Source organism: Triticum aestivum, chromosome 7B (genome assembly GCF_018294505.1).
Source record: "Triticum aestivum cultivar Chinese Spring chromosome 7B, IWGSC CS RefSeq v2.1, whole genome shotgun sequence".
NCBI classification, from domain to species: domain Eukaryota; kingdom Viridiplantae; phylum Streptophyta; class Magnoliopsida; order Poales; family Poaceae; genus Triticum; species Triticum aestivum.
This window is the reverse complement of record NC_057813.1, coordinates 100,117,233-100,126,315: the sequence shown is the minus strand read 5'-3', so window position 1 is coordinate 100,126,315 and position 9,083 is coordinate 100,117,233. Positions and strand designations below refer to the sequence as shown.

General features: G+C 44.3%; 1 protein-coding gene across 2 annotated transcripts; it reads left to right on the top strand.

Annotated features, from left to right (window-relative positions):
* Positions 1-1,690: 1,690 nt before the first annotated feature.
* LOC123161447 (uncharacterized) lies at positions 1,691-8,451 on the top strand. 2 transcript variants are annotated; one of them, XM_044579278.1, is made up of 6 exons: positions 1,691-2,056; positions 2,193-2,414; positions 4,527-4,701; positions 4,784-5,006; positions 7,855-7,976; positions 8,064-8,451. In XM_044579278.1, exons 1-6 carry the CDS (start codon positions 1,902-1,904, stop codon positions 8,190-8,192), a joined length of 1,026 nt encoding a protein of 341 aa, XP_044435213.1. In that variant the 5' UTR covers positions 1,691-1,901; the 3' UTR covers positions 8,193-8,451. The 2 variants fall into 2 exon arrangements, with proteins under 2 accessions (XP_044435213.1, XP_044435212.1); XM_044579277.1 differs by having other exon boundaries at positions 1,692-2,056; positions 2,190-2,414.
* Positions 8,452-9,083: the final 632 nt, after the last annotated feature.

Here is a 9,083-nt window from a genome sequence, read left to right as displayed (position 1 = left end):
GGGAAGCATGGCTGGAGATTCATGACAAAGCCGGACGCTCTTTGTTCAAGAGTAATGAAAGGAAGATATTTCCCTAACTGTGATTTTATGCAGGCAACAACTCCTAAATCTTCATCTGCCATATGGAGGGCCATAGTTGCTGGCCGCGAAGCTCTCCACGTTGGCCTGCTAAAACGCATCGGGGATGGTGCAAATACTTCCATCTGGGAGGACCGGTGGATCCCGACTACTGCCACCATGCGGCCGCTCTTCAGGCCACCGGCTGCGATGGCTACAATGGTCAGTGACCTAATCGATGAGGTCAACTGGACCTGGAAGCATGATCTTGTGCGCGGCACCTTCATCGCGCCAGATGCAGAAGCAATCTTGAACATCCCACTCCGGCAGGGTGGTGGAGAAGATTTCTTGGCTTGGGCACACGAGAGAACCGGCATCTACTCTGTTAAATCAGCCTATCGAGCTTTGATGAACAAAAAAGAGCGCTTAGCTCTTGAAGAGGGGCAGATAACGACGCCATCAATGAGTGAACAACAGATGTGGAGCCAACTATGGAAACTCAAAGTTGTCCCAAAAGTCCGGGTATTCTGGTGGCGGGTACTTAAGGGGATCATCCCTGACGAGTGCACTCTACACTACCGACATATCAAAGTCAACAGCTTATGCAAATTGTGTCTTGCTATGGACGAAGACCTGATGCACGCCCTAATGCATTGCTCCCATGCACGCAGATTTTGGGAGGAGGCACGGTTATTGTTTGATATCAGACTGCCTCGGCTCCACCCCAACACTTGGGCGCGTGATATCCTCTGTGAACCAAGTTTTACTGAAAAGGATCGTGCTACGATAATTACAGTGATGTGGGCAATATGGATGTCTCACAACAGAAGGACGCACGACCAAGAAAACATTGATCCTGTGAGCTCGGTTCGTCGCATCCGCGAGGACCTAGCGCTGCTTGATATACCCCGGCAGATGTTCATACCACTACCGGGTCACGGATGGCGACCCCCCGAAGAGGCCTATATCAAAATCAACACAGATGCGGCAATACAGTTTGATACTGCTTCGGCCGGATTGGGGGGTGTGGCTCGCTCCTCCTCGGCTCTCCTGGGTGCATGGTGTAAACCCCAACTGGGGACAACGGATCCTTTCATTGCTGAGATGCTTGCGCTTCGCGAAGGTGTCATCTTTGCCAAGCTTCGTGGCTTCTTACACGTGCACATGGAGACCGACTGTCTTGAGGCAGTCAACCTCTGGAACCTTGGCTACGTCGATCGGTCGATAGTAGCTCCAATAGTTGCTGAAATTAGAGAGCTCTCTGCTAGCTTTTTGTCTTTCAATATTTCTCATGTAATAAGAGCCGCTAACGGTCCTGCACATTTGTGTGCTAAGCGTGCCTGTACGCTTACTGTGACTGAAAGCTGGCTGGACTCCACCCCTAGCTTCCTGACCAGCAGCCTCCTGGCTGATTGCTCAGCGAATGCCTTTGTTTAATAAAGCTCTCTAAGTTTCCCCGAAAAAAAAACCCGACATAGCATTTAGTTGCCAGATAATTATTGTTTTTTCGGGCAACCAGATAATTATTGTTAATTACACAACACAATTTTTACTTTTTTTAGTACTCTGGTTGTTCCTGCGCGCTGGGCACCCTCGCTGTGAGTTCGGTCAAAAAGAAAAAGAAAAACATATCGCAGCGCGCCGTCAGCTTCCCCTCCCCATTTCGTTCGTTCGTTCGTTCCCCCTCTCGCCTCCCCACCCAGGAAGAAAGCTTCTCTTTTTTCCCCTCGCCTCGCCGGGACGAAATCTCCAAAACCCTAGAACCAACCCGCCGCCCCCCATGCCGCCCAGACGACGCCCCGGCCACCCGTTGATATTCCGTCTTCCAGACGATCGAAGCATCAATGTCTACGCCAACGACGATGGGGATTTTGTCACCGGCGGATCGGAGCCACGACTCCTCTCTGATCTCTGCAGAGAAATCAACTCCGAAATGCGGCGCCAGCGCGACCTTTCCCGCAGTCGCCCCTCCCTTCCTCCATCAGCCACCGCCTCCACCGTATGTTAGATACAACTAATAATGGAAAATTACAATGAGATCTCTTGCAGACATCTTCTCCTTGGTTTCAATCTTTGCAAAATAATAACAATTTATACTATTCCACACTCTTATTCATCTCTTGTTTTTTCAGCAGCGAGGACACCGAGCAGGCAGTGCGTATTGAGGCCCCACCACCGCCAAGGCCTTTTCCACCTGTTTCTTCACTGATGCCAACAAGATTGCTCATTAAATATTTTCTGAGGGTTGATGCTGATGGACTCTTTCACACATATCCTCGTCGAGGTGGTCCGTTTAAGAGCTTGAAAGAAGCTCAGGATGCTATAGACTCCCATCACGCTAATCTGTGTAAATTCAAGTAAATCTTCTCTCAACTTTGTTTCTATGTGGAAGTGCTGAAAAATTCTTATATGTATATGCTATGTCCTATGCTAGCATCTTATATGCAAGTACGTAATTTATAGTTAAGCCACTACTAGCTTGGCACACCCTATGATGACAGGTAGCACTTTCAGTGAAGTGGACAGAATAGCATTGTGACAAAAAAGATCAATTTGTTGAAGTCAGTGTATCTGAAAAGATCAATCATCCAAGCTTGTACTTTTCCTCAGCTATGTGACTGTATTTTCAGATTCCTGGCCCAGTGTTGTTTTACGGGTCAGGACTTAAGGGCTTCTTGTCGCTTGTTGGTGATCACTGTGGACCATTGCCGCTGTGATATAAGAGCAAACCGTTGAGACCTCCTTTGGTTTACAGGAATTTTGAAGGAATTCTAGAGGACAGGAATTTTGTAGAAAAAATTAATTTGAAGCCCTTTGGTTTGTAGGAATGTTTTCCTATTCCTATGTAGGATAGGAATCCTTAACATTTCAAAGGGAAAAAAATATTAGCCTATACCCAATGGAAAACTTCCTATCCTATGAATCAAATTTCATCTCTTTTCTAATTGGAATTGAGATACATATCTCATTTCCTATGGTTTTCCTATTCCCATGACATTCCTATCCTACGAACCAAAAAGGGAAATCTCCCACAGAGCAAGTAAAAATCTGAGCATAAATGTCTTGCTTAGCCAGTGCTTCCCCAAAACAGAAAAGTTCACTTTTCAGGAAGTAAGTCCAGTGAAACGCTCAAAAACACACAGAATTATCTTAAGATTTCTAGCCCCCTCCAAATCATCCTCTCAGCATACTTCTGTATGGCTAAACCACCATTGTGCAGCTGAGGGACGAAGCCTTTAGTGAAACCTTATTCTTGGGCTCTTTTGATCAGAGTAGCCAGAACATCAGCAGCAACATTATAAAATGTAAAGGAGAGAAGGAGTCTCCTTGCCTGAGCCCCTTCCTAGTAACAAAGTATTAGCCATAAACCTATCATGTCATTCAGAGTATTAGCAACCTTGCCATTGCAGACAACAGCTTTAGTCCACCGAACAAACTTCCTAGGGAAACCTTTCATTTTTAGGACTGAAAACATAAACTCCAAATCGATTTTGTCGTATGCCTTCTCAGAATCTATTTTTAGAGCTTACAAGAAGCTCAGGACGCCACTGACTGTCATCACACTAATCTGTGTAAATTCAAGTGAATCTTCTCTCAAATTTGTTTCTATTTGTAAGTGTTGGAAAATGCTTATATGTATATGTTGTGTCCTATGCTATCATCTTATATGCAAGTATATTTCTCTTTCGCTCAATCGTTACTTGTACAGTTAGGCCACTATTTGGTACACCCAATGGTGATAAGTAGCAGTTGTAATGAAGTGGACTGAATACTGTTGTGACACAAAAGATCAATTTGCTAATGTCTGCTGTCTCTGAAGATCAATCATCCAAATACTCATAGCAATTAGCTGAACAATCTTAAATGAAGTGATCTGCAAGTAACCAACTTTTGTCATAGTCCATCTTCTATCACAAAAACCTAAACCAGTAGGAAATACAAAAGGCTAATTCCTAATAAAGGTAGTAGATACTGCTTGCTAACTAACTTTTCAATCATTTTCATTCACAGGCAATGGTACTCTCCAAGTGCCCCTGAACCCGAGTCTACAACACACAAATTTGCTTAGCGGACCTTTCGTTTCCTGTGCTGTTTTGGGTCCAGGTTAGCTAGGACTCGTAGGCTATATGCTGAGGACGGTCATTTTTCCTTTCTTCTTTCTTGGCTTCACCGTTGATGGGTGTTTGTAAATATTGGTTCCGATACATCTTAGTGGTTTCTTCTTAATGAAAAATGACAACGGTTCCATGCAGGTTTGAGAAAATATAATTATCTCAATTAAAATCCTCAAATTGACGCTTAACGATCATTGTTGTGAATGCTAGATTTTTCCCCAGCTCAGACCAGTGTGTTGATAATTTTTTGGTCTGTAGGCTGTGAGTTTGCTTAGCCTTTTATTGTTTATTGCTACCATGAGTTGTGTTAGCCTTGGGGGTTGTTTGGTCTATCTCTTATTCTCTTTGCACTAGGTACATGGGGGATCTTTCAGAGGAGGATGTCCATGTGTGGCAGACCCTGTACTGGCCTAATGGTACAAGGATGAATTCCAAACAAGCTTTGGATGTGATGATGAACCGTCGCCCCAAATGGGATGTACTTAACGCTTTACTGGACAAGTACAATGAGGACCATCATCTTTTTGGGGTTTGCGCTCTCCCTCACTCCCTTTTGGCTTCGCTCTTGGTTCTTTCATTACTGATATGATGATGTATGTTTACCATGTTAGGATTTTGCATATGAATTGAAGGAAATTGTGAGTTACAAACCACATTTTCAGGGAAGAAACTCTCCATACAAATGCAGATCATTCTCTCACTTAAATTTGATTGTCAAGAGTGGGTCGAGTGCCGTCGGCGATCTTTTCTTCGCTGAAATTACATGTTTGAAGGATGGCGAGTTGGAGGAATATGTGCTCAGCTGTATATGTGTTGTTACGCCAGAAGCTAACGGTATATTCTGTTTCTCCGCTGCTATTTCTGTTCAGTCATTTTTCTGAATGTTGGAGCTCGTTATTTTTACATGTATGCTCACAGTCAACTTCTTAAAGATGAACATTTTCTAAGTTAGCTAAGCAACTACCACAAAAGGCTATTCCTGCAATAGAGTTTTGAGTGAATCCGATGTCTACATACTTCAAATGCTGAAGCACCATCATGGTCTAACATTTTAGATTTTCCACCATAATATTAACAATATGGCAGCATGTTCTCCAGTTATTCTGAGGTGCAAAAAGAGCATACCAATACCTTGAACCTGATGGTGCCCGGGAAACAGCCTAAATAGCGCCTGAATGATGGTGCTCCTGCTGTTTTATGTAAGCAATCATATGAGTCTGGTGGTTTGCACTGACACTGCACACAACACATATAGAGCGTGACATTTGAAGGAGTGCATCTCTCCAAGTATAGGCACTATCTAATTATGGTTGTAATGCTAGTGATGCATGGTCCATAAGCACTAGGCTACTAACATGTCCAGGCATGCTCCATATTAATAACGTATAGAATTAAAATTCCAACATGTCTCTTAATTTATCAGATTTTATGGAAAAATAACTCTTGCACTTGCAGTTATCAGTTTTTACGAAAGCAGTTACCAGGTTCTCAGATATAATTGCCAAACTGTTTTGATACGGTTGTCGGGTTTTGTGGAAGCAATTACCAGATTCTCAAATGTAGTTGCCAGGTTGTTTTGCAGTAGCTATAGGTTCTCCTGATGCAGTTGACTAATTCTTTAACAATAGCTATGGGGTCCTGAAAAACAATTACTAGGTTGTTTACAAAGCAGTTATTGGTTTGTTTAATATTATAGTTTAGGTTCATCGATTTGTATGGTATATACACGTTTATACTCGTGAAGGATAGCGTCAAGGATAAAAGGTCGTGCTATCCAGTGGTTTGGTATTAGCTATATGTTTTGTGGTATAAGGTTACCATTGAAATTAAAAATGTTCTTAACCTTAGTCTCTGCATGTATGAATTTCATGTCTTGTTTTAGAGACTAAATTTTTTGAGAGGGAGAGACGTGAACATCAAAGAAAAGAAGCATGCATACATCTCTTGCATCCCTGTCAGAAAAAGCAGGTCTCCTGCACAATAGCTGCAGCGTCCCTATAGGCTATAGCAACCATTCAAGCCTCGCTGTAGTGCTACTGTCGTCTTAATGTAGCACTTGCAGAAAAGATTCACGCTTGTGTCGCCCCAGCAGATCGGGTGCGGCCAATGAGCCACCACACGCTAAGGCAGCTGTGCGACCGTGTACAAAGTAGATTTTCGAATGAATTGGTTTACTAGTCCTAAAGACGTGCCCCTGACATTTTGTTAGAAAATTTGTTTCGTCAGAAACTTGTTGGTGCTAGAGAATTGTGCTGCTATGCGCAGTGTACAACCAGTAATTATCAAACAGCGGAAGACCAAATGAAGGAAACACATTAACAATATTACAAATTCCTGATGGATGGAGATAACTAGTCAACAGAACAATTCCTAATCTAGGCATCTAGTAACTACCTCCTCCGTCCCATAATATAAGAGCGATTTTGACTCTAAACTAGTGTAAGAAACGCTCTTATATTATGGGACGGAGGGGAGTAGTTTATTTTTTTAGGGATAAGGAGGGCGAGCTTTACCTGAACGGAGCTGGCTGCCAAGAGCGTCGGAGGTATGGCAGTAACATGGGTGAGCTCCTTGTCGGGAGTGCCTGGAAGAGGGGAGGATGTCGCGGCGGCAGCCCGGAAAGATAGCAATGTGCCCATAGGTCAACAAGGGTCCGCAAGAACTGCTCCACACCGTCAGTACAGCGAGAGTCTCACCTTCGATGCCGAAGCTGCAAGAGCGGTGCTGCAGATGTAGGAGGAAGTGCATCAGGTTGGGCGCATTCGAGCTGCTGCAGCCATCCACGCTCGTATTGTTGAGCTTTGACATCCACCATGATGAGGTTGTTCTCATTGTTGGCCTTTGGGCGACGCCTGCGCGGTGTCCTGGCTCAGTGTCTGATGATGGGCAGCGCATCCACCATGACGAGGTCGTTGCTGTGACTGAACTTGGGCGAGCGTCGTGGCTTGCCTTAGGTAACGCCTCTGGAGCATCGTGGTGGGGCAGCACCTCCGCATCCAAGGGCGGGTACTCGGCAGCGTCGTGGCTGCCTGCCTCGTGTGTCACCTGAGCATCCAAGGGTGGCGTGACGGCAGCGTCGTGGCTGGCCTCCTCGACATCTAGGGGTGGTGTGGACGGGAAGATCAGACTGGGCTGGATTTGCTAGGGTTTGGAGAGATTAGAGGAGGAGAAGAGGATGAGAGAAAGTGGAGGAGCCCGTGCGGCGGACGAAACTGGGGGAGAGGCGCTGGCAGCACCGAGACGGGAGCGAGAGATGGTGGCCGTGAGATGTGAGGGGATAATGGGGCACAGGGGCCCGAAACGGGTTTGGGAGGGCTGCAAACGAGCTTTTCAGGGTTTGCATGAGGTCCTCGTTTGCGGCGGGAGGTAGGATCTACCCTTGTTTGCAGTAGAAATTAGCCAATCGGGCGATACGAAAACAATACAACGAAGTGGATAGGCTGGGAGGACTTAGAAGCAGCTTTTCTCCCGAGGAATTCTCATTTGCATTATCTTAGTCACTCATTCTGCTATTTAGTATATTCTCTGCTTGCTATTTTTGTTCATTATTTTTTCCATAATGGTAGGGCCAAAATCTTTGTGAATGTTTGTTTGTTCCAGACTTCCAGTCCTATTTTGTATTTTGAATAGTATCAGATTTATGCATCAGATGTTGATTAACAAAACTACAACATAATTATAGGCGAGTACTGTGGATGTGGAGATGATGTAAAGCACCCCACTGGTGTTGAGTACAAAAAGCGGGACAAGTTGCCTGTTCGGCGCAATGGTTGTAGGCAAATGTCAGAAGAATTATTCAATGAGGTATTAGTCACGCAAAAAACTTGAAACGTTATGGATGTGGAGATGAGCCGTTGTTAGTTTCATGTATTGATCTTTTCCTTTTTGCAGTTTATTGTTGTTCGTGATGAGGATTGGCTGGATGCAGAGGAGGCCAGGGTGAGACGAGAGTTTAGGATGAGCAACAAAGGAGATGGCCAGGGAATGAGGGGCAGATACGTCGTACCGGCAAAACGGTAGATGTGCAAGCATAGAGTGCATTTCTGCATGTCAAAGCAGGCAGGTGGTAGAGATTGAAGCGATTGGCTAGTTAGGTTTCCGTAGCTCCCTTTTGTTCTGTTTCAGTATCATAGATCTCAAGACTCCTCTATAGTGGTGTCTTTAGAATGCCAAAACAAGAAGAAAGAACCTGTGGCAAGACGAGAAAGTCGCTGAGCCATTGTAGCTTGTGGCCTGGTGCGTTGCTATCGTTACAGTCAGTACCAGTGGTACTGAGCAAGTACTCTGTGCGTGTGTCTGTTGGATGTTTCATACTCCTCTGTCCCATAATATAAAAGTGTTTTGTGTAATATAAGAGCGTTTTGTGTCAAAAACACTCTTACATTACACAAACGCTCTTATATTATACTCCCTCCGTTCCTAAATATTTGTCTTTTTAGACATTTCAAATGACTACTATATACGGATGTATGTAGACATATTTTAGAGTGTAGATTCACCCATTTTGCTACGTATGTAGTCACTTGTTGAAATGCCTAGAAAGACAAGTATTTAGGAACGGAGGGAGTAGGATGGAGGGAGTAGTATCTTGCTGCTGTAGAAGCCTTTGTTGGGTGGGTTGAAGGTGAGCAGGCAGAACCAAAGTGGCTTCTTTTTTAGCCTTTGGCCTGTGTTGTGTTCGTGGTTTGGTTTGGAAAAGTAATGCTATTGCAGTGGTTGATATCTACTCCCTCCGTTCCTAAATGTAAGTCTTTGTAAAGATTTCACTATAAACCACATACGGACGTATGTAGATGCATTTTAAAGTGTAGATCCACTTATTTTCTTGCGTATGTAGATCATAGTAAAATCTCTATAAAGACCTATATTTAGAAACAGGAGTACTAGCTTAACATGATTGAGAGTTTCAAG

Bases quoted from the DNA above. Each gene is read 5' to 3' on its own strand.
- LOC123161447 (XM_044579277.1), top strand. From the start codon at position 1,902: ATGTCTACGCCAACGACGATGGGGATTTTGTCACCGGCGGATCGGAGC. The intron at 2,057-2,189 runs GTATGTTAGATA...TTGTTTTTTCAG, and splicing joins CATCAGCCACCGCCTCCACC to CAGCGAGGACACCGAGCAGG. The intron at 7,977-8,063 runs GTATTAGTCACG...TCCTTTTTGCAG, and splicing joins CAGAAGAATTATTCAATGAG to TTTATTGTTGTTCGTGATGA.